Source organism: Anabas testudineus, chromosome 7 (assembly GCF_900324465.2).
Source record: "Anabas testudineus chromosome 7, fAnaTes1.2, whole genome shotgun sequence".
NCBI lineage: Eukaryota > Metazoa > Chordata > Actinopteri > Anabantiformes > Anabantidae > Anabas > Anabas testudineus.
The window spans coordinates 19,566,670-19,592,037 of NC_046616.1; the positions used below are offsets into that span (position 1 = coordinate 19,566,670).

Sequence of the window (25,368 nt, forward strand, 5' to 3'; positions counted from 1 at the left end):
CATCTGTGTGAATTCCTTACATCCTCATTTTCTTTGCTTTTCACTGCTGCCATCTCTTCTTATCTGACCTCTACCCTACCATTCTGTCTCTTTTTCTATATGCCACTGTGCTGTGTCTCCCTAGGATTGCTGAGCTCCCCCACCCCCCCCCCCCCCCCCCAGAGAGAACGTCTGTCTTTTTATTATGGCTCGCTCCCATTCTCTCTCAGTAGGGGGCAATGGAAAAGTAACTACTACAAGGGCACATAAAGCCTTCTGAGTCAAACCAGACTTCTTTTAGTCTTTTTTGATCTGGATAGATGTCATATTGAACATACACACGCACGCACCCTTCAGCTGGATGGCTCTGCTCCTATCGCTGTCTGCTCCATCGTCTCAAAACTCACCCACGCAAACCTGAGGAGACACAGAGATGGAGTGGAGGAAGACGGAGGAGAGAGACGGCAAAAACGTGGTAGGGTAGGATAGGAGGAATGGAAGAAGGCGTGGAAACAAGAGGCGGGAGGGGTGGAGGAGCTTTGAGAATGGGGGATTAGAGATAGAAGATTAGAGGTAGAAGATGATATCATTTGGTTGAGATGAGCAGGAGCAAACGAGCAGTGCAAATCACCCGACGTTAACGAGCTGCCTCGTAAATTACTGCAGCCGAGTGTATGCTTAAAGCAGGGGCTGCATAGGGCTACGTAGTGCAAAGGAGGCATAACGCTTGTCTTCATATTATTTACTGCCTTCTCCCAATTTATATAGGCTGTCTCCCATTACCCCAGAGCCCAATATTGGTCTTCTGTGGTAGCATCTGACGATGTTCCTTATTAGTAGTGGGAGGTTTTAGCCAGCCTGATGGCCCCCTATATAGCATCCTAACTCTCATATAGAGCACTATATGAGTACACAAATAATACACCCCCCCTCACCCTATGCCCCTACAGGGAAGTGCTCAAATGCAAAATATAAAAAAGTAACTTCCCCAGTGACCCTCTCAGATAACTTGACAGGCTGTTCATCATCTCCCAGAAGTGTCTACAGTGTTTACCTCCTAGTATAGAAATCCTAGCTGAGCAGAAATAGGGAGTTATTAAATTATATTAATATGTTGATTTTCAATGAAATGTGCTTTCACTTTTTGTTCCTGGTGTGCTAAAATTCCTTCAAGCATTTAGACATATCTAGCAGGGATTGCAGTAATGCAGTTGAAATGAACCTGTGTATAACCCTGCATGTTTCACACTGCTCTCCAGGGGAAGCTGCCCAAGAGAGAGTGAGAAACAGACAGAGCCAGGGATATGGATGGCAGAGAGTTGGACTCTCTCTCTCTTTTTGTGCTCTAAGGGTGTGAGGAAGGGTGGAGTAAAGGGGGAAATATACATTTCTATTTTATCCAGGAGCCCAGCAGAAGGAGAATGACTTTCATTGGCTGGATTCTAAATATTGCATGACTTCCTGATGGCAGTATGCTGTCTGAGGTGCTGTCTGGCCTGGTATTAACCTGTCCGGATAAATCAGGCGTTTACCCAACTCTGCTCCTCTATCCAAAGTGCCGCTTCCTCCGTTTCCTACCTCATTTTCCTTTCGTTTCCCTTTTTTGTGACCCTCCAGCTTCACCTGTTTCTCATGCACCATTTCTGCCTCTGGGCCGCTTGCTATGGTGCAACCCACTTTGTGTGTGTACAGTGTGTATATGTGGTCCCCTGCCAAGGCCCCTAACGTCATATGCAGCCTGGCAGGTGACAAATAGTTTTTTAATTGCTTGCACCAGAAAAATCATTAGTCTCTTCCCTTTCCTTGGTGGGACCAGGCAGGACGTGTGCGCAATAATAATAGCCTCAGTCCTGCTTCCTGCTTCCCGCCTGCTATTTTTAGAACAGGTATTTTAAGGACCCCTCTCTGTATGTACACATACTGTATATACACAGTATGTGTCTGTAAATGTATGTGTCACTATGTGCCTCTGTGTGTGTGTGTGTGTGTGCATATGTGTGGTGGGTGGGCTAAATGGTCCAGAGGTGCTTTTCCTTGCTTGGGAAGGAGGAGAGAGTGTGTTTGTCAACCTTGTTCCTGCCTCATGAGAGTTTTTTTTCTCATTGCTGTGGCTATTCCCCAGCTCCTGGGAGTGTGCTGTTTGTGTCTCTGTATTTGTGTGTTCGCACAAGCGAGCACCTCTGTGTCTGGCAGGCTCTGGCCTAGGCCATTGTGCTGTAGTGCATTACTGTAGCAATCCACCGACACAGCGGCCAGCCAGATGAAGCCGTCCAGTTTATGGAGCAACCTGCAAACTCCAGCTGCTTTTGGTTGGGATTGTGCTTAGTGGTGAGATATAGTATTGATTTTCTCTCCTCGGTGCCCTTGCCATCCCTGCGTAGATATGCACCAGTGCTCAGCATCCATTCACTGAGAAAGGGGAGAGAGGGGAGAGAGCAGAGGACGAAAGGATGTTTATGTGACGATACTGACCCCATTCGTTCGCATGGAAAAGGCATGGAACGTGAGGCGGCCAGACGGCAGAGGGGAATTAAGTTTGCAAGGCTCAGATTGCAAGATGAACCGTGAATTTGATTTCTGTGTTATACAAGCATTTGTTATTATATATCTGTGTGTCTGAGGGTGTTTGTGTGTCTGCACTCTCATTTAGGTCTATTACATGTGTGGGTTTGTGTGGATTTATGAGTCTGCAAGAGTGCACGGGTGCGTGAGTGTGAGTGTGCATGTGTGTGTTTGCAATTTGATTCAGTGTGGTTGATGTTTGCTTACATTTTTTTTTCTTCTTTTTTTTTTTACTTTTAGTTTGTTTTGTTTTTTTGCCCTTGGTTTGAATCCCAGTGGGGAGTCATGTTCAGCACTCTTCCAAAGCCGTTCAGAGCCCACTCTCCTTCCACTCCCTGCCCTCCTTCCCACCCTCTTTTCCTCTAACAACATGGTAAAATCAAGCACGTGGTCAATCATTATGTGAAACATTCTTGTTGAACCCCCCTAGCCAATTGTGGTGGTTCAAGTAATATAAGAGCCTCATTACACAGAATTTTTACACATAAATGATATAACCTAAAAATGTTATTAAGTATTATAAAAAATATATTGGTGTGTGACCTTTTTGTGAATTCTTAGTCTGGTGCTTATAAAATGTTTAAGCAATGAAAACTGAATTGAACCTTCTAGACTCTCAGTGTTAATGATACCTTTAGGTGCACAGTACATCAAACATCACAGTACCAGTTACCACAGTAGTTTCCTGATACGCACAAGTACACATATACACACAGCTTTTCCAACCATTAACCTTTGTGGTAAATCTTCAACAGAAAAGTATAATGCACTAGGATCATTATCAGCAGCATTCATCTCCTGCAGACTCCTCTGTCCCCTTTTGACCTTTCCCCCTCACAAACTGTTCTACGGGATTTATTTTTACAAAAATTGACCAAGACTAGCTAGATCGAAGAATTTATTTGTGCAGGCGAGTTGATAACAAATTAAAATGTTCTAAATCTTCTAACAGTAAAAACTCAAAGTGAGTCAGGAGAATTAAGACCATACCATGAAGAGATGAAAAGATCTCTCTCGTATCACAGTTCATCCTACAGTGTAGTATGATGTGATGAACTTGAAACAGATGAAAGATGCTGCTTTGTAAATGTACATGTGTATGTGCGTACTATCAGGCTGTGTCATCCAAGACAAGCAGCCCTACTCTGGCAGTGCAGAGACTAGGGAGACCCCGTCTCTTCCTGGATTCATCTCTCCAGCTTTGTTTGACTAAGTAGTGGCATGGTGTTGGTGTTGGAGAGGCTGGAGTGGCAACAGCAGCAGCAGCAGTGCAGCGTATGCGTGGGTTTCCTGAGCCAGTGGGGCTTGGCACAGAGAGGCAGCATATGTTCATGGCCAGCTTCCTTCCTCCCCTCCCATTCTTTCTCTACGTCTCTCTCTCTCTCTCTTGCTCTCTCGTATCCCCTCTCTTCCTCTCTCGCTAGCTCGCTCGTGATAACCCTAATCCCCCCCTATATTATTTCCAGTTCTTTGAGCACCCTGGTATCACCTGTGGAAGGCGGCATAGTATGGAGATCAAAGGGCGCTGGAGATCCTAGTGTCCCCCAAGGACGCTCTATCATGTATCACAACTGCCACGTCCCTGTATTCTAACAAAGACACACACATACACTCCTCTTTGTCATTTTGTCATCTGGCATACGATCAGAGAATATTCAGTGCAGCAGGTAATATGTTATGTTGTGGCTTGAGGGGGCTTGCTGCTTCATTTTTGATGCCTTTCCAAGGGTAAGTCACCAGCACCTTGGCCTGTCTCCTTCCTACACAAACATTGGCTGTTCTCCAAGCATGACAGAACCCACCGTTTCTGAATACCACTGACAAACTAGAAATGGACCATCATCCTGCTGCCTAGCAAAGGGTTAACTGTGTCCCAGATAGCCACAACCAGCTGTTTCAGCCTTTCACACCTTCTCTCCTGCTGCCTTCTCTCCTCCCTGCCTCTTGGACCAGTAAATGAACACTCATTTGCAAGTTAGATAAATCCTTTGAATGTATTATTGATGCAAACAAATTAGCCTGTAGGCCCCAGACAATACCTAATGGAGCCTTGGCTTATGGGTGAGGTAGTTTCCAGCGAGGGCACTGTCGGTGTTCCAGGATTGATGCCTGCTCTTCTGCCCCATAATTATTTCTCCTACAAATTATTCAGATGTTCTGATGCAGTTTGGGGTTTAAAGCAGTGCTACTTATTGCTGCCTATATGATTCCCGGCCTTACCCCTGCAACATTCATTAATTTATTAAAGAAAAAAAATGACTTGGCCAATTAGATAACTGGGATAAAGCCACCGAAATAAGGGAATGTGTTATTATTCAAGTTTATGCATGCTGTTCCTAATTCACTGGGGTTTATGTTGCTGTTGCTTTTTCAAGGATATTCCCTTATCTTGTTGTACACAAACACATGCACACATTTTAACAGCCTTGTGTAAGCCTGTTCACGTATTTACAGAGACTCACAGTGACTCCTTTCACAAATATGTAAAATATGCATAGAAACACTCGCAGAATGTGTGTGGCTGACAAAAGGCGGGCAAATGCACACACAAGCCGCGCGCACGTACAGAACAAGCACGCGCATAGTGAACTGTATGTAGAAACCTTGATTTCTACCCTGAACAGCATGGTGGAAGTCAAGGTTGTAACACCATGCAAAGAATAAGCGTGAGAGAAGATGAGAGAGAGAGATGAGTACAATACTGTCCTCAGTAATTAGGACCCTGTATTGATCAGAGGAGGGAGGGGAAGGCAAACTGAGAGAGGGAGGGAGAGAACAGGCCCCAGGGCTTGGGCCCCAATTCTCTCATGGCCACTGCTCTGTTACTCTCCTGCAAGCTGGCCAGTGCTGTTGGGAGATACATCAAAGGGTCTTATCCTTCCATCCGTCCCATACACACACACACAGATATGAATGCAAATGCATACCCACACATTCCTCTGGCCTTTGAAAAATGCTCTATTTAACACAATTTCCCCTTTTGTTCCACTCTTTGACATTGTAAATCAAAGCTGATATATTATTGCCAAAGTTTTAAAGAGAGGCAGAGGCCTCTCATTCTCCCATGACGTCCAACTAGTGTCTGGAAGTTTGTGCATGTTTCACTTCCTTTAACATATTTTCATGTATACACGGATTAAAGTGCCATTCCCCGTCTCCTGACACAGACCTATCCAACTAATGCTCACAGTCAGACCTATACATTTTAAATCTCCGCCAGCAAATAGCCTGCATATACGTGCTGTTTTTTAGATGGCATCAGTTGGTGTGCTCAGCCTTTCAAACACACCAGGGCACAGACAGTGTCAGTAGTCAAGGACTGCAAGTCTCAAGCATTGGCAGCAATCAGACAAACAGTCACACATCAATCAGCTGGTCATGATGGTGTGTCCATATTCTCCGTCCAGTATCCAGTGTGTGTAGAGGAAGTACTCATTACTCTGCTCTCTCTCAGGGCCAGACCTGTGTTAATGCATTTTTTCCTCTTACTCTCTTCGTCCTCCCCCCCTCTGCTCCCTCTGCCTGCTTTTCAGCTGACTCCGGGCTTTGGCAGTCTTATTTGCCTTTCGATCCAGATCAATCTCCATCTTATCTACAGCCCCTGAATCATAAACATTTCATGGGCTCAACCTTGACACTGACAGACATGGGGCTGGTGAGGGTTTGGTGTAAAGTACCTTTGGAGGCTGGACTCCTCTCAGTCCAAACAAAGTGTTGGGACCATTACCCTATCCAACTCCGCCACACGCTACAAACCCCCATCCCGCACAGCTGTCGCACTGCCTCACCGAAAGACACTCACAAGGGTGGATGCGCTTGGGTGTGTGTGTGTGTGTGTGTGTGTGAGTGCATGTACAGTCACATGCGCACACATATAAAATATGTGTCTGGCTTTTCCGCGAGTATGTATGTGATGTATTATTCATAAGAAGAAACATTCATCTCAGTGAGACACCTTCAACAATTTGGAGACGTGGTGTGCTTAACGGCTTAATGTAGTTGCTGCAATTTGGCTCTCCTCTGGCTGATTAACACCGGCACTCCAGTCCTCACTGTGCTTTGCCTCACAAAGGATTAGGTGTTATAAGAAACATGGCTTCCAAGGGAGTTGATGAATATTTCCCCAAATTTACCTGACATTTTCTGATTTAAACGTCTCTCAGAACACCCACTCCTATTCAGTTTCCCTCTCACTGTTTAGTAGCTATCAGAGGGGGCTCAGAAGAGGTGAAGACTAAACATTTTCAGGGCAATGAGAGAATGACCTTGGATTACTGTCCCATTGTCTCTGTGTGTTTAAATGGAGGATACAAACTTTCCTTTTTCCCGCTGTCCCATGTCTCTCCACTTCTCTTTTTTTTATCCCCACTTGCGTTTTTGTAAAACAGCAGGTCAGACCTTTACTGCGTGTGCATGTGAGTGCTGCCAACAGTAGAGAAGTCAGCAAAGTGCCACCTCAGCACCTGTGCTTTAATGATTAATACCATATTGATGGTCTCAATTAATTTCCTATTACACCACCAGAAGGCTGCGGTCGCTCTGTCTCTGTCACAGCCCTGCGCTTGTTTTGGGAAGCCTCTTTGTGGCAGCTGCTGGATGGAGATAGTATGCTTCTCACTACCTCACACACACACACACACACAATTCTTTCAGGCAGATGTACCAAACAGGCACACACACACGAACACACACACACACAATTGCACATTATACTATCTTATGCAAACACACACACACACACGCGCACACACTATTACATGCTGCTTTGCTCCTTGCATTTCACACACTTGCACACAGATAAACAAATAAAATGTAACTCTGTCTTTTTATTGAATCATTTTTAAAGGGGACTTGCTGTGTTTTAGTTCACAATGTTCAAAAAATGATCAAAACACTCTTTAGAGCCCCAGAGATTCAGCTACGCCTCTTTTTACAGTGCTCTGCAGCAATTTCACAAACCACTACTCTCACCTGATTGTGTGACTTTGGTGTAGCACATCCCCCTGTGTTTTGCATTTGAACCTGGTGTGATACATAGCACTGTGTTTAAGGCCGTTTTCCAAAGCCTATGCTTTGGTTCTTGCGTAATTCTCTTCCCTGCAGAGCTCCTACATATTTGTAACAATGTGTAATATAATGATTTATTCCCGCGATGATGATCTCTGTCTCTCTGAGCTGTGATTTGACAACACATTCCCACGACCTTAACTGTCTGTGCACCTACTCAACTCGCAGTCAACACTGCCCCTGTAGAGCTGATGGCGAAATGCTTGTGTTTGTCTATCAGATTGGCAGACTTACGATGCCACCTTTTCTCTTTCTCTCCTCATTACCTTTTCATATCCCATTCACGTCTCCTTATCTCTGACCGCTCCATACTTCACCCCATAAACCTCTCTGTCTCTCTCTAATATGCACCTTTTTTTTTTTTATCTCAACCTAATTTTTTTTCATTCTGTCTCACACACAACCCCACACTCACACACATGTCTTTATTTTTCATTTTTCATGTGGACCCAATACACACCATTGGTTGCTAGGAAACCATTTGAACATTTTTTTTCCCAGGGGCAGACGTTTGATTACCCATTTGTAGTGTGTGTCGATGTGTGTGTGTGTATGTGTGTGTGTGTGTGTGTGTGGGTGTGTGTCTTCACAGAGAGAGGTCTTGCCAAGCTGAGCTCTGGGGCTGCTCCAGTATTCAGGCTGGTAATAATAATGAGCCCCTCGACAGAGCATACAGGCTCAGCAGTCCTGTGGCCATCACTGTTGTCACTTGATGTGTGTGTGGTGTGTGTACATATTTACATATATGTACTCTTACAGTTTGTGCTTGACTGGTTCTGTTTTCTGTTACAACCCCAACAGTTGCTGTTATTGTTATCTATTGTCGTTCAGTGGGCCATTGCCGAAGCAGATAGAGGCAGGGTTGTACTGTCTTGCTGCTGGACACACATCAGTCCTCCCTGTGACTCCCTGTTTAGAAATGCACCAGCACATTCTCTCCCCTGGCTGCTCCTGTGAAGTCCTGATTCGCTCACAGACATGGGTAGAGGGACATGAATAGCACGGCTTGTCGACTGGCACGAGGAGAAAGCCGACGCACACAAACAAATCAGACTCAGCGCCGAAGTGAAAGGGAGCGAGAGCAGAAGAGAGGGAGTAGAGAGAGATGGCATTAGCTGTTTTTTCCCCCTCCAAATGAATTGCACTATGCCCTAAGAGGAAGAGATGAAAATGAGAGGGCAAGCAAGTGGAAAAGACTTAGAGAAAGCCAGGGGTTGAGAGGTTATTGTCAGGCGGAAAGAAAAGAAAAGAGCCATGAAGAGAGTGCGCACAGTTAAATCCTCACTGTGTCTGAGAGGGCTCAACAACTTCCTTTCCCCTCTTTTTATTCCAGTGTTACTCAGTGTCACCTGGATGGCCACTGAAAATTAGGATCAGTGCCATGGGCTCAGCCAAGGCCATTATGGCAGCCGGATGGGCTCCTGATGGTCCTTCCTCAGATTGCCCCTGGGCAGCGTGGCCTCTCACTTGGGAGCACCACAACTAATGGAGAGGGTAGTGTGCTCTGTACGAGCCTTAGGAAGAATAAGTAGGCCGTAAACTGTGGGTTGAGTTGTGGCAGCTAAAGGGGCTTCAATGCCTCACTGGCCGGCTTTCCGCCTGACTTACCACCTCCCCGCTTGGCATCCAGAGTTCTCCTTCATATTCAGTCTCTGAATACTAGCCTTTTGCACTTTTATTGTATTGCATGCAGACGCTTGGCACAGCAACAATCACACTCCACCTTTTACTGTGGTGCACTGCACAAATAAAATGTTTTAAAGCTAGGAGGAGCAACACACAAAAATAGTGGAGCACTCTCTTACATGCTCCCTTACACACGTGTAGAAATGCAGATTGCGCTGACATATCTGCACCGCATGCATGCAAGCACACGCACGCACACACACACACACACACACATAAACTTGCATTCCCCCACCCAGAGTGAAGCAGTTCTGCCCCTCTAAGCTGAGTTATTTAAAGCCCCGCTCTCAACTCCATCGGAGTGATTATGTGCTACTGAATTAAACATCACAGGCCTCAGCCCCTGGCTTCCTCTGAAACACGCTCAAACATGCTGGCCTCTTCCTGTTCCTCAAAAGTTCCAAGTTCTGACGTTCATGTCTCCCAGCCTGTACACTAGTGGTGGTGGAGGTAGAGAGGTGAAGTATGAATCTTCCCTAAAGCTGGATTTCTTTCTGTGCCTCCTGTGCTGTCGTCGATCTACCAGACTTTGGACAGAGGCAGTCAAGGCAATTCACATTAAGACACCCTGCGTAAACTGGCTGCTACCCCAGGCGTTGTTGTAGCTTGGCATTCAGGCAGTGCCATGGTTTGTTGAGAGCGGGATGCAGCACAGGGTGAACTGTAGCAGTTAAGTTGAGTGTTGACGCCACACACCCCAATTAGGAGGTCTATATGTTCTAAACTGGGAACATTTAAACAAATAAGTTGTCATAGAGGACTCAGAGAGAGGGTGGGGAGCAGGTTCAAATAGGGGCTTGCTCTGCTACCTAGACAGGAGCTTCAGGCTGTTTGCTGCTTTTTTAGAAGGCGGGTGACGTGGGTTTTTGTTTACCTCGCTGTGTGTGTGTGTGTGTGTGTGTTTGCATGTGCGCTCGTGTTCATGTGCTGCACATGTGTGTGTCTGCGCCTCTGTGTGTCTGCACGAGGCACGGCACCAGCCAGCCACCCCCACATACCGAAACACACCCGATGGCAGTGAGAAATAAAGGTTCCAAACAAAAAGGAAGTCTCGTGCCTCGTAGAGGTGAACTTACAGCACCACAGAGGCAGTTGACCTTGAAATGAGCAGCGGTGTTCGGGAACAGGCGGGGAAGGGCGGTGTTTAAGAGTGCAACCTCAGTGCCAGAGGCCAGGAGGCTGCCTAATGACTGGCACGCCATGCCATCCATCACCATGCCACTGCCAGGGCAACTGCCTTCATATAGCCCAGAGAGCAGGGCCTTAATCACCCCTAGTGCCCATTCAGCGGACCACAACTCACAACATGAAACACATATGCACATAAAGCGGCTCACACACACACGTGTAAAGATTTACACCACAGGTTCTGATACACATTGCTCGCACAGACACCATGAATATGCAGGCGCAGCAGCAGATGCACTCACTCACGCTTACAGCTCATTGCACTCATTCTGGATGCATACTGATACACAACCCAACATACAGGAATTTGCCTCTAGACACTCATTCACATGCTATTTATAATTTAATGTAGGCAGGCGCAAATATATAAAGGCACAGACGCATCCACGAGCACACCAGCACATGCACCTTCCCTCTGTATTTATGCCTTGATGCTGAATGTTTGTGACAAAACAATTGCTTTCTCCTGCTTTCATGATATTTTGTATTGAAATGGATATCCCTGTAGCCTGCTAGTTCAGTTCTGCCATCAAGAAGTACCTCATTCCACTCCCTCATTGCTTCCACGTTCCTTCCTAAGAGTAAAACTGGAAAAGGGGGGATTTTTCCATTACTGAGCCCCCGTCTGCTCTTTCCTTCCGTATGACAGACTTTGAAGCCCCCGTTTCTCAGAGTGGGTTAATTTATCTGAGAGGAACAAGGTTTCCCCCTGCACTTCCCAACTCATACACGTTCCGTGAAGCATCCCCTCTCAATTAAGATCCTTTCAAGTTAATGGTGTTCTTATCGCTCCTGTGCATGGTTTCTGAAAGCGAGGCCTACTGTGGTGGAGCACAACCATTGAGCGGAGCTGCCTGTCTGACAATATAAAAGCTGTTATTCCCATTTTTCATTCTGTCTCTAGTCTTTCTGTCTTACCATGTATCTCTGTGTTGAACTGTGTGCTCCCCCTGTCACTTAATGAGCTATGCCGGGCTATGGGAGTAGCAGCTACATGGAGGTGTTCCAAAGGAGTAGCACAGTCACACAGACTTAACGAAACAGCCGACACATTACTTGACCACTCATACAGTGTGCCATCAATAAATGTGCTTTGCACTCAAGTCTCAGTTAGTTATGTGTCTGCTGCAGCTCACCATACACATTCACTGCTTCACATTCAGCACAATGTAGAAGGTCATTGTATCTGTCTCCACTGACATCTAACTCTGTCTGTGTCTTCAGCTCCATTAGCGAACCACTCTCTCTCTTTCTCTCTCTCGCTCTCTTGTTTCTCCCTCTTTGTCTTTTGGAGTAGAACAGGGTGTATAACTTCAGGACGAGGTAGGCAGTCACTGAGAGATCTGGGAGCACTGGCTGTCTCTAAGTGTGTGGGTGCCAGAGAAACCTGTTGCCTGGCTACAACAGCACCTTTATCCTCCGGTTGCGATGGCGATGTCTTGCATATCGCTTATGCACGCACACGCGTGTGTGTATATGTGTGTGTTTGAGTTTTGGGCTTTTTCACGTGTGTCTCACCGCAGACTGTGAATGTGTGTACGTGCATGACTGCGTGTTTTTTTTTCTACGTGCGCACATGCCTTTGTACACTGATGTATTTGTGTGTGTTTGTGGTAGAGAACGAGTGTTGGAAGGAGGGGCAGGAAGGCGCTCCGCCATCCACTCAGCAGGCCTTCCGCCCCCATGGCTGACTCCCCAAGACTCCGCTAGTAATTAGCTCAACATCTATCCATCTGTTCTAGGGAGGCGCAGTAAACATTAACACAACACAGCAACATCAAAACGCTGGCTGGAGACACTCAACATTTTATGCATACGTGAAATTTACGTGATAGGCCCTAACAGTATGTTCACATCTATGGGCTCAAGCTCACGCACATCGTACAAGATGCAAACAATTATGTAGTGAATATATCGAGAGCGAAACAAACAGCTTCACATCCTTGCACACATGCACACCACAGGCTTCTGCAACTGTATCCCAGTGTTCCCTTCTACTGCGGAAGTGAGGCTGGAAAGCTGCCCCGAGACCCGCAAGGGAAACCAGTGAAAAAACAACCAAAAGACTACATTACACAATTAATCAATAAGTTAATGAGATCTCATTTTCTCTGGAAAATAGTATCCAGGAAAAAAGTTCCCCCTCAGCCTTTTTCACCTACTGCTGGAGAACCAACACCAGATATTACACTAAGGAAAAAGAAAGCAGCCAGCAGGAAATTAAATTAAATTGCCATCCTGATAGATTTATGTGATGCTTTACATTTTCATTGTGTTGTTTTCCTCTCAGAGTGGAGGTGGACCATGGTTGGGAGAGAACTGTTAAACACGTAAAGTAAGACAAGAATAAGAAGCAAAATAAAACTGCGGAGAGGGAGTGGAAGTTCCAGTCGTCATATGCCTCAGGCTCCCTCCTTGGTTTACAACATATAGCTAATAGTGAAGCACAGCAACACAATTTACTTGTGTTTTGACAAACTGCATGGCTGCGGCATCATTTAGCCCATGGAGTTAGCACTTATGTGTGTATAGATATGTGTGAAAAGGCAGGAAACAGCTGGGAGTGTGGGCGTTGTAAGGAGAAGATTATGCGTGACCATGTGTATGATTGTGTTCATCTTGTGTGTCTTTTGAAGCTATTTGTACATATTGCATTATGCCAATGAGTTTGTCCTTGCTCAGTCTGTGTGTGTGTGTGTGTGTTTTTAAACATACTTGAGCTGTGTGTCTATGTATAATAACTCCCACCTGCACCCATACGTCCACATACATTTATGTACGCCTATAACTGAATGAAGCTGTCTGCATTCTGCACTGTGTCATTCCAAGTAAAGATTGAGGGCATCTCTTAGCTACTGACACAGCTGGTGATGCCATCTGGGGGCATCACACACAGTCCTGTGCCATCTCCATCCAAATAGCGTCTGGGATGTGCAGCATAGCATTTGTTGTCTAGTGTCCATAGCAATGACAGGGGACAAGGAAAACAGTGAGATAAAACACTGCAATGTCCACTTCCAACTCCTCCGGAGACTGTCGTACATACAACTCGTTCCTGTTCCGCTCCTGGAGCAGTGACTGCCGACATATCAGGGATGCTGGTAATTGTTGGGATGTTTGGGATGTTTTTTTTTTTTCACAGACGTAATTGTTTCTGTGGATCTTTGTGCCCCCAACCACACCCCTGTCTGATGAAGGGGGAGAAGGAGAGAGGGAGAGGGCGGGGTGTTCTCCCAGATTAATGGTACACACTGAGAGGGAGCACAGACCTACAGTAGCAGTGCTTTGATTTATTTGCCACTTAGTACTGATGACGCTTCAAACTGCAGGCACACACACATGTTGTCACGGCATTTTTCTCTATCAAGGTCTTTGTTGATTTGTCGATCCTTGCGTCTTGTTCAGCTGTGAGCGCATGCATGAGTGTAACTGTGTGTGTATGTGTGTGATTTTGCTTGTTTTATATACATTATTTAGATTTGTTTCTATATGCTGCAAAAATTGCTTATATTTGGCTGCCTACAGGTCAGTTCTAATCAGTGCAGCTTTTGTTAGTCGCTATAGAAATACTGCACTTTATTCGCTCTACTCTACTGTACTTCATGTATTGTTATGTTTGAGTGTGGCAGAAGTGACTCAAACAGCAAGATTCCTTGTGTAAGTCTTTGTCATGTTAGGTAATCAAAACATTTTAGGGCTGCAGAAGCAAATTGATATTATTCACACCAGCAAACATTCTGTTAAACTCTACCTATTATTCACAAGCTGTCAATTTAGGGAATTTGCAGAGGTAACCCAGTAACACTTTGCAGGCAGCAAATTGTTGAGTTTTGACTTGGTAAATACAGGCAGAGTTAATTGAGGGCATCAACTCACCATGTGGGAGGACTTGACAAAGTGCCATAAGTGTGTTACATGAGCACACATTGTAATTATCACACATATGCACATAAATGAGCTCACACACTAGCAGACACATCCAAGCAGGCCCACTTTTGGAGATATAGATAGTCACATAATGAGTGTGATTATCACAGATTTCTGATTCTGGATTTGTTCTGCTCCCTGGTTGTGTTTCGGGTTGTGCATTCCCTCTTCTGTTCTTGGGCGCGTGTTGTCTGTGTGAGGGTTACCATGCAGTAACATTTTACTTCTCACCAACCAGCTGGCATGTTCCACATAGAAGCCCTCACAGCTGAGCAACAGTATCTATGTGTCACTACCACTTTTTGCTGTTATGTATTTAAGAAACCGAGCTTTTTGTCTGAGACTATCTGTCTGTCCTAATCTTCCCCACCCTTCTTCTCTGTTTTTCTTCCCACAGAACCCTGATATTGTGCTTGTCCACTATTTGAATGTTCCAGCCATTGAGGATTGTGGGAAACCATGCGGTCCAATCCTGTGCTCCATAAATACAGACAAGAAGGAGTGGGCCAAGTGGACCAAGGAGGAGCTCATTGGCCAGCTCAAGCCTATGTGTGAGTATCTGAATAATCACATTTAGGACCATGCATTCATTAATTCTTGTCACCCCAGTCTCAACTTTATTTATTGCTTCTAATATAGACAGTTTCTCCTAATAAGTCTACATGCAGAGAAGGACTAAACACAGTGGCTGTTGTTTTTGTTTGAGGAGGAGCTGGTACACAAAGTGCCCTGAGCACCTCAGTCAGAGAGCATCTTTGGCCAGTGAGTGCATGCCCCTCCTGGAGCCGTCTGCTTGTTACGGTTCAAAGTTCAGATCTTCCCCCAGACCTCTGGCAGCAGTGGCCAGGCTGAAAGTGCACCTCATCTCTGGCCTATGAAGGAAGTCAAGGCAGAGGAGGGCAACAAGCTGGTTATTGATTCATGTTAATGCGTGGGAGCAGGAATGTCTGACTCACTAGAAATCCCCCCTCTACACTTTTCCTTGGCTCTCACTGCCCCCCATCCCCTTTCAATGGATTGATCCCTGTTGTTATCAGCTTCACTAATGCCCTGTGAGATGCACAATGTTCTTATGAGGCGCTATACTTGCCAAATATTGAGGCAATGTTTTAGAAAAAAATCCGGGTTTGTCTGAAGATAATAATAACCAAATGGGAATCGTGTGCATACTGAAAACCTTTCAGAGAGCTGTTAAGATAACTTTAACAACCACACTGTTACCCCGGGTGTGTCTGGCAGGAGCCAGCAGGGCTGTGACTGATATTCCATTGGCCAATTATTGGTGATGTGACCAGGTAAAGAGGAATGTGTCAGCAGCTTTACAAGCACACAGGCATGCTGGCTGCATACTGACAAGGCAGTCTGGGCCATGATGACTGAGGTCTTGGCTATATTGTTATCCTCCTCACTGCTCCACTCGCTATCCGTTTTAGAACATATTTTAACATAAAGCCTTACCTCAGGACAGCCACTGAGCAACAGCCTACTGTATTCATTACGTCTGTGGCTTAATGTAAAAACCAAGCACCATTTGCAGTAATGCGGAAAGTCATTAACTTTGGGAGTTGTTGGGACAAAGAGGGTGAGTGTGAGATGCCTTCTAGCTGCCAGGCTACATGAGGGGGCTACATAAAGAGCAAAAAAAAAACCTCTCCAGCTTTCAGTCTTTGCTTTCTATCTTTCTTCTCCTCTCTATCCCTCTCTCTTTCTCTTGGAACAGTCACTCTGTCAACACAAGCTCAGCGGTGGAGCAACATTGCCACCTAGTGGTCCTGTGCGATGGCAACACCATGTGAAAGTGTGAAGACTTGCAATTAAGTCCTGTCATATTATCCACATATTACTTAATTGCAGACTGTCCTGTGTCTTAGAAAAACATAATATGAAGTATTAATTATTAAATTAATTATTTTTATGTAGAGTAAAACGTATGATAATTCATCAGGATAAATAAACTAGCAGGACAGATTTCCCTTCTCCCTTTTTCAAGCCTGTGCAAACATCAATCATTTTATTGTCAGAAAAGATTGGAGGTATGTGCAAGAACAGTATGGTTATGACTGGGTCATATATGGTTTATTTGGCTTTATTTTAGGAATACACTTCTTTCTTACACTAATTAAAATTCCTATTTCACATGCTCATTTGTGTCAGCACAAAAAACTCTTAGTTTAATGTCAACAACAGTGTCAACTTCTGCAGCATAATTGCCCTCTTCCATCTCGCTTTTCCCTTTTGTTATTCTCTTCACGATATTTCAGTGCCCAAACCATTTGACACATCTAATGATACAAAAAAAAAAAAAAACAACAAAGGAAAAATGTGGATTTCATGGATCAGTTGAGCTTATTCTGTCTCTTCACGACAAAAACACACACAGACATACTTGCTCTCAGTCACATGCACGGGTGCTCACACACAACAGTTCAAATATAAGCCCTGTGAAACATGGCCTTGTCTGACCTCATCCTCCTTAACGCCCTGCAGTGTTTGATGAGAAAGAGAGGAGGCAAAGGGGGAAGGAGAATGGCATCAGTACTCAGTCACGCTACAGTTGCATAGACAAGGCAGCCAGCTTGATTCACTCTTATGGTCTAATACTATAAACACGCAGCACTCTCCCAAGCTATGCCCTTAGTCCGCTGACAGATAGCGCATGACCGGCTTTAACAAACACTCATATAGACAGAAGGCCTGTCTCCAGGCTAGACAGACAGGACCAAAGAAGAAGACACCCAGGCAAGACAGATAGGGCTGGCCGCCTTGTAAACTATTGTACTCCACCGTCCCATATAGTGTCCAGCGGTGCAGAGGCATGTCCCCAACAGATCAACCCGGTTTGTCATTAGGGCCATGTGACAGGATGCAGTCATCAGGATGATGATGTGACTGGGTTGCTGTTTGGTGCCTCTTCTGCTGCTGCCTAGTGGCAATGCTCCTGTCATATCTGCTTTGGACCATAACCCTCAGTAAGAAGAGCAGACAGGCAGACATGGTGGTAACTATATGTCAACAAACCAGAGCCTCAGAGGGAGACACCCGTCTAGATGAAGAGGGCTGTGGCAATACTGGGCATGTTAGATTCGGACAAAAGGCAGGCAAGATTGCTTGGGTGAATTGATAGAGCTACACGGTAGAAGTAAGCTGTTGCACTAGCATCTCACTCTTGCTCTGTCACCATCTCTAAATCAGAGAAGCAGAACAGATGCTCTTCTGTCCTCCAGCCTTCCTGCTGGCTTTGTCACCGGTGGGGATTCATTACAGTATTTTCAATATGCCAATGGCCCTGTCATCTCTGCGTTAGTAATACTAGCATCATCTCATTTGTACTGTTTACATTACACACTGTCACAGGGTAAACGGTGACTCAAACCACACTGTCTAATGGGATCTCCAGGCAGGCACAATTCTTTTTGTAACATCTATATGAGATGACATTAGATGAAACCTTCCCATCAAATTTAGTGTCCAGTGTTTGTTTGTTAGTTTCTTTTCCTCTAGAATAGTAGATGATTCAGCCTAATTTTATCACAGCAAATATTGATCTTGTTTGTGTTTCTGTAACCTGCCGCAGTGATATAGTATGATCCAACATACTATAGGAGCTTAGATTGATCGCAGCAGCTCTGCTGACATCTGCTGGTGACCCGCCTGCAATCTGCCAAAAGATTTTTAAAGCTATCAAGTTCAGTGCTTATCACAGTCATCAAATTGTGTTTCCCAGCTTTTTTTCCACTTGGTTTTAAGTAGCTGTGTCTTTAATCTGCATTACCCTCACCATTGTACGCTGCTTTAATTTCCTTTTATCTCATATACAGACAGAAATGCACTCAGCAGAATTTTCACTTTTTTCATACATGAGCTCAACCATACTATCTTCATATGACTCCCTTTTATATTTGACCAAAGGCTGTACATAACTGTAGGGAACTTGAAATAAAGCTGACATGACTTTGTTTGATAGTCTAAATATGCTTCACTTCTGAAATATTACCTTTTTGCCGGTTGAGAGCCTGAGCACGGCAGCACTCAGTGGTGTCTTCTACAACCTTACAGCCACTAAAACCACTATCTGTCTCATCAGAAGTAGTGGCTGGATGGCAAGTGAAGCAATGAAAAATATTAGGAGGCGTTAGTGAGGTGTGACTGAGGCAAAGAGTGGAGCTCTAGAGGAGAAACCCTTACTTTTTCCCTCGGTGCAACGACAGATTCAGCAGCGGTGGCAACTTGGTGATATTCCTCCCCAGAGGCTTTGCCTGTCAGAAGACTCATGAATTGGGGTGAGGGTGGAAGGATTGAGCTTGCTGTCACCTTCATCAGCGCTTACACGGGGGAGGCCACAGAGACACATGACACATGGGAGGGAAAGAGGCACGATAGAGAATGAGCAGCATAGTAGAGAAGGCTCAACATTACAGTGACATGGCACCAGACAAAAGTAACAGGAAACAGAGCACACAAGAAAAATATTCTGGAGTTAGAGTTACGAGGAGGAGGAAGAAGTAAGAGCAAGTATGTAATGAATGATAATCAGAACAAGCATAACACCAAATGTACCACTGAAATTCTATCAATGAAACTATAATAGAAAAAATGGTATCACAAGCCAGACAGTGGGTTGTTTGTTTCCAATCGGCTCAACCCAGAAATACACATCTCTTTATTGTGCCCTGATAACCTGGGTATTCTAGAGAGGTGTCCAATACGAGACATATTGTCAGGTAGACAGAGATGGCAGTGGGTGGGGCGGGGGGTTGGCGTGGCTGGTGGTCTGTTGGGCTGGCTGACATCTCTGTCTCCTCCTCTCTCCCGGCAGTTCATGGCATCAAGTGGACTTGCAGCAATGGGAACAGCAGCTCTGGCTTCTCAGTGGAGCAGCTAGTGCAACAGATTCTGGACAGCCACCAAACTAAGCCACCTCCCCGGACTCACAACTGCCTCTGCACGGGCACCCTGGGTAAGGGCTAGCGGGTGGGATGGAGTTTGTTCCCACGAGAGAACTTGAAAATTCAGCAGAAGGAGCAAAAAAGGTCATAAAGACACTATTTGTCATATAGTAGATCAAAGAAGGTGGTTGAGGTCTTTGGTTGGTGATTCATACTGAAAGTGAGTTTCAGGGTTATCGGCCTGTTCTTTTTGTTTGATGATAACTGATATCAATCCATGCAAATCTTCCCATTCACTCACTGTATAAAAAAAGAAGCTAGTTTTATTACCCCAGAGTGAAAATTGTCTTTCCCTCATAGTAAATAACTGATGAATACAGACACAAACAGATCGTCCTTCTCTGTCTCAGCTCTTTGAAGAATTGCCCAATTTCTAAGAACATAGAAATCAATAGCATGTTTTTATCTTGTGTTTTTCCCCCTTCTCTACCCCTACACCCATCCAATTCCCCAATGTCTTATGCTTTGTTTGTCCTCACATAGGTGCAGGAAGTAGTGTGCACCACAAATGCAACAGCGCCAAACATCGCATCATCTCCCCTAAGGTGGACCCCCGCTCAGGGGGCTACAGCAGTGCTCACTCTGAGGTGCAAAACAACGATGTGTCAGAGGGGAAGACAGAGCACAATGCCCACGGTGGAGGCAAAAGCTCTGCGGGAGGAGGCGGAGGTGGCAGTGCCAGGGAGAAACGCAATGGCAAGGTCCACAAACCAGTCCTGCTGCACCAGAACAGCACAGAAGTGTCATCCACCAACCAGGTAGAGGTCCCTGACACCACGCAGAACTCCCCTGTCTCCATCAGCAGTGGCCTCAACAGTGATCCAGACATGGCTGACAGCCCTGTAGTAACAGGGATGAGCCATGTGGCCTCTGTCATGTCTGGCCTGTCCCAGAGTGTGTTTATGTCTGAGGTCACTGGAGACCCTGTCTACAGCATGTCTCCTACCGGCGCTCCGAACACTCACCTGATGGGTGCAGATGCCACCTCACAGGGCTTGGTGCTGTCTGTGACCTCTGATCGTCACAAATTTGCCTTCCCCAGTGGAGGAGTAGGGGAACCTGGATCTACTGCAGCAGGAGATGGTCTGTCCATGTTGTCAACAGCTGGGGTATCTGAGGAACTGGTGCTCTCTAGCAGTCTGGATGCTGGAACCATCAAGATCCCAGAGACTAATATGAACTTTGACCCTGACTGCTTCCTGAACAACCCCAAACAGGGCCAGACCTATGGAGGCAGTGCACTGAAGACAGAGAGCAACTCTTCCTCAACCTCATCTTCCTCCGGTGGCAGCAGTAGCACCAACGGGAGTCTGCAACGCTCCCCTAGCATGTCAGACAATGGCTACACCTTCAGCTCAGCTTTGGTAAAGAATATCAAGACGGAAGACACTTCCTTTGAGCAACAGCTGGCCAAGGAGAGTGGCTACCAGGTGGGGGCAGTAGTGAACTGTGGCAGCGGGGTGTCTGTGTCATCTGGTGCTGGTTCAGGCCAGGGCAACCTTACTCTGACTGCAGCAGGCTCCCTGCTTCCTTCTGGTGGGGGGCTGAGTCCCAGCACCACTCTGGAGCAGATGGATTTCAGTGCGATTGATGCCAAGCAAGACTATACTTCCAGTGCTACGACAGTGAGCTATGGTCAAGCCATGTCCAGTCCTCACATGCAGCACCACAATCGTTCACCCAGCTTCTTCCTTCAGGATACCTCTCAAACTAGCCAGACTCAGCAGGGGAGACCTGGCATGAGCCAGAAAACACATTTGATGGAGCACAACTCCCATGACTCTGGAGCTTATATGGGCCTGCAGGTGGTAAAGACAGACACCCCTGGTAGCAACGGCCACCTCCACCACCATCACCAGGCCCACCAGGCACAGCACAGGGCCAACTGTAATGGAGGCTCACCCACAGAGGCGCCTGGCCAGGCGGGCTCTCTCCAGCTGTTACAGTACCAGGGTACCTTTCCTGGACATGAGGAGGTGGTGGGTCTGGAGCAACCTGGCAGTGTGAGTTCAGGTCAGGCTGGAGCCACTGAGAATGGAGCTGAGAATCTTCTCAAGCCAGGAGACCACATCCAGGGTTGTGGCGCAGGAAACGGAGAGGGAGGGGGCACAGAGCACTACCTGCAACAAGCCTCAGATGGTGGCGGAGGAGGAACTGGAGGTGCGGGAGAAGGTGTAGCAATTCATAATGGAAACAACAACAGTGATGGCAGCAACCACTCCCAACAGCAACAGCAGCTGCAGCCTCTCCTCCAAGGCACAGGCATGGTCCAGGGACTCTACAATGCTGTTGCAACCCACCAAGGCCTAGCTGGAGCAGCTAGTAATGGAGGGCCAGGGGGGGCAGGCATGGAGATCAGTCTGGATCACTTTGACATCTCTTTTGGAAACCAGTTCTCTGACCTCATTAATGACTTCATCTCAGTGGATGGCAGTGGAACCGCCATGTCAGCTGGAGGCGCCCTATATGCTCACCAGCTAGTCGCATCCCACAGCTCTGATAATCAGAACACAGCTGGTGGGCCCCCACAACAAGGACAAGAGGATGGAGCGGCCAGGAGCTCTGGCTACAGCCCTTCAGAGCTCTGCCTTCAACCCTGCTGCAGCCCGCAGTCGCTGAGTGGAGGTGCCGGAGCAGGGGCCAACACAGCAGAGGCAGGCTCACTGTCCTACATGAATGTTGCAGAGGTGGTTTCTGCAGCTGTAGCCCAGGGGGCCCTGGGGATGCTTCAGGCCACGGGCCGACTCTTCATGGTCACTGACTATTCCCCAGAGTGGTCCTACCCGGAGGTGAGTGATTTCTGAGTGTTATAGTTTTCTCATCCATCTTTTCTTGTGATTATTAACATACATTATTAACATGTCTAAGCCTAATTGCTGAGATGTTGGATTAAAAATGACTTTTTTGTAGTTGGCAGCTTGCACATAGGTTAAGTTTAAACCACTTCTCAAAAGCACCTATTTTAAAGTAAAGCATGTAAAAAAATTTATAAAACAATTGAAAATTGAAACAGCACAGGCAACAACTACAGAAGCTGATTTAGTAATGTGGTCATCTATGAATCCAGGTTTGGTGGTTTGTCCTTGAGCAAGACACCAAATGCCTGGAGTAGCACCATGATCTATCCAACAACAATTTTCCCAAGTGGATAATTAAAGTACTTAATTAAAGGAACAGAGATGCATTAATAAATAAACTCTTATTATAATTGCAAACTGTTGAATTATCTATCCTTTAGATACAGTATCTATCCTTTTTAAACTAATTAGCTTGTTCTATAAATTGTTTAGCAAAAATCGATATTAACTCTAATTTATTAGCCATATTTGAGGGCAGGAAGTCAAACTCAGCTAATAACAGTTAACATAACAGTTAATTTATTTATTTTTAGACCCACAGAAAAGTGACAGAGCAGATGAAAAACATAATTTTAGCTCAAATATGCACAAACAAGTCAAAAGAAAATCTGTACTTAAACTATCCAGAAGAAAAAACAATGGACAATAAAAGCTGACCCCGTAACATACCGGGTCTTTCTTACACCAGCCATTTAAATTTATTTAAAATTATTGTAAATGTTAATGGAATTCAGGTACTGGCTTTCACCGATTTTATTCGCCCACCCCCCTCTGAAATTGTACCTGCACTCTTGCATTTGTATTTCAATGGCAGGTTTTGACACAGGTGAAAAAATATCAAAGATGTGCACTGAAACTTCTCAAACTGATCTGGAAATTGACAGAAAATAATAGCTATGTTTTAAAAATATGTCTTATAAATAATTAGATGAAAGCAAATGCAGAGTGCTTGAGGATAAATCAGTTTCAGAGTGCATGTGACCTGACACTGCATTGTCATAGAACAACTGTGGAAAGACCTGAAGATGGCAGCTCACAGACATGTTACATCCAGTGTGACAGAGCTGAAGAAAATAGGATAAATTGCCTAAATCCAGGTGTGAGAAACTCAGACACTTACCCTAGAGGACTCTGAGTCCTCCAAGGAGCTTCTACAGGAATACATCCATCCATCCATTATCCTAACCACCTTTCCTGTTAAAGGCTGTGGCAGTGCTAGAGCCAATCCCGGCTGTCACTAGGTGATAGGCAAGGTACACCCAGGACATTTTGCCACTCTGTCACTGGCTGACATATGGACACAGACAACCATTCACACTTGCATAAGAAAAACCAACACAAGAATGGATATAGTCCACACAGAAAGGCTGACCTAGGATTCAAATCCTGGTTCTTCTAGCCGCGAGCAACTGTGCTAACCACTAGTAAATTAGTTATTTTAGAAGAAATGTTATTCTATTTTTCAAAAATCCTTTTTTTATGTTGTGTGGTGTGTGTGTATGTGTTGTATGTATTCATTTAAAATTCAATCTACAACGCATTAAAGAGTGTCACTTTAAATTCAAGTGTCCCCAGAGTCTACACCAGCAAATAAGAGGAACAAAAGTTAAAACAACAAATTGTTCATTTGTCATGAAAAGAGCATGAATATGTGAAATGTTGCCTAAGAAGATTAATTGTTAGGTTAAGATTTGAAATGGCTTTGAACACAGCATTAATGCTGGGGACTCAGCAGTGGAGGAAATGACACGATGTGGCTTTCAAAGCCAGTCAGTTCAGCATTTGCAGACCGATCGATATATAAGTAAGATCAAACACATGAACATAAAGTTCTACAACAATTTCCTTTGACATTTCCAGACAAATATGTACATCTATTAATATACACTGTCTCAAATTCCCATTTTCCTCATCATTAACTTTAAGTAATCCACAGTCATGTCACTATTAGACTTTTAATGTTGGTGGTAATACCATCCTACAGCCTCTGGAGGGTGGCCCCTCTACTCACTGTTTTGACTGGTTTACATAAATTGGTGCAGTGAAAAGAAGTTGAGTGTCCACACGATGGCAGCAGAGCTCTGAATAGGGGGATTCTTTTCTTTTCTTTGGTGTCATTCTTATCTTTGTACACTAGATGGCAGGGTAACAACAAGTAATACAATCGGGGACACTTGATAAGTGTGTCAGGACTTTGGTTTTTTCACCTTTGTTCTCTTTTGCAGGGTGGAGTCAAGGTGCTGATCACTGGGCCCTGGCAGGAGGCCAGCTCAAACTACAGCTGCTTGTTCGACCAGATCTCTGTCCCAGCCTCACTCATCCAACCTGGGGTGCTGCGCTGTTACTGCCCAGGTAAAACCTTAGACAGATCAAAGGAAAGACTGTGTTGTTCATTATCATAAGATCCATGAGCCATCAGAGGAACTGTTATCATTGTATTTGTATGTCTTTATTATGGATTTAATAATATATATTTTAATATATATACATACACACACACACAACCTTTACCTGAAGTAAAAGTACAGTAAAAGTAAGAAACGTGCTGCTTGTTTCTCATTTGATGCCTGCTAAAATGTTTAGACTAAAAAATCTAGTAACATCATTCTAAATGATTCCAAAATGATCAAGTAAATAAATAAAGGGTGAGGGCATAATGATCGGTAATGAAAGGAACATCCACAAAAAGTATTTTTGAAAGCAAAGATGACTCGTGGCCCAGTCGCTTTGTGTCAAACGTCACAAGAGAATCAGTTTATTTTTCTCACACAAATGTGCTTGACTCTGCCTGCAATCCAGATCTGTCTCTTATCGAAAGTGTATGAAGAGTATAAGGTGTACTCAAGAAGAGTACTGAGTAGATCAAGTCTAGAACAAATGTGCCCTTAGTTTCCAAGCAAAGAAAGGGTTAAATCAAAAGGGAAGGTGGTGTAATACAGTGATAAATATACCTTTGCCCCAACTTTGTGTGTGTGTGTTGCAGGCCATCAAGTTTTAAATTTGCTTCTATTTACAAAATACAGTTTAGTTGGTCAGCGTTTACTTTTGTCAGATCAAGGTTTGAGTGAAATTGTGCTTTTTTTTTTTTTGCTTTTTTTTGTTTGTTTGTTTGTTTGTTTGTTTGTTTGTTTTACTTTAGCCCGAATTTTTTTTTC

General features: G+C 45.0%; 1 protein-coding gene across 3 annotated transcripts in view; it reads left to right on the forward strand.

Moving 5' to 3' along the window:
* Positions 1 to 25,368, forward strand: part of camta1a (calmodulin binding transcription activator 1a) — a 263,949-nt gene that overhangs the window by 215,695 nt on the left and 22,886 nt on the right. For all 3 annotated transcript variants that reach the window (XM_026367142.1, XM_026367144.1, XM_026367143.1), the window contains 4 exons: positions 14,807 to 14,960; positions 19,226 to 19,366; positions 19,839 to 22,144; positions 24,439 to 24,565. In XM_026367142.1, coding sequence (XP_026222927.1) covers positions 14,807 to 14,960; positions 19,226 to 19,366; positions 19,839 to 22,144; positions 24,439 to 24,565 — 2,728 coding nt within the window. The remainder of the gene's footprint in view (positions 1 to 14,806; positions 14,961 to 19,225; positions 19,367 to 19,838; positions 22,145 to 24,438; positions 24,566 to 25,368) is intronic.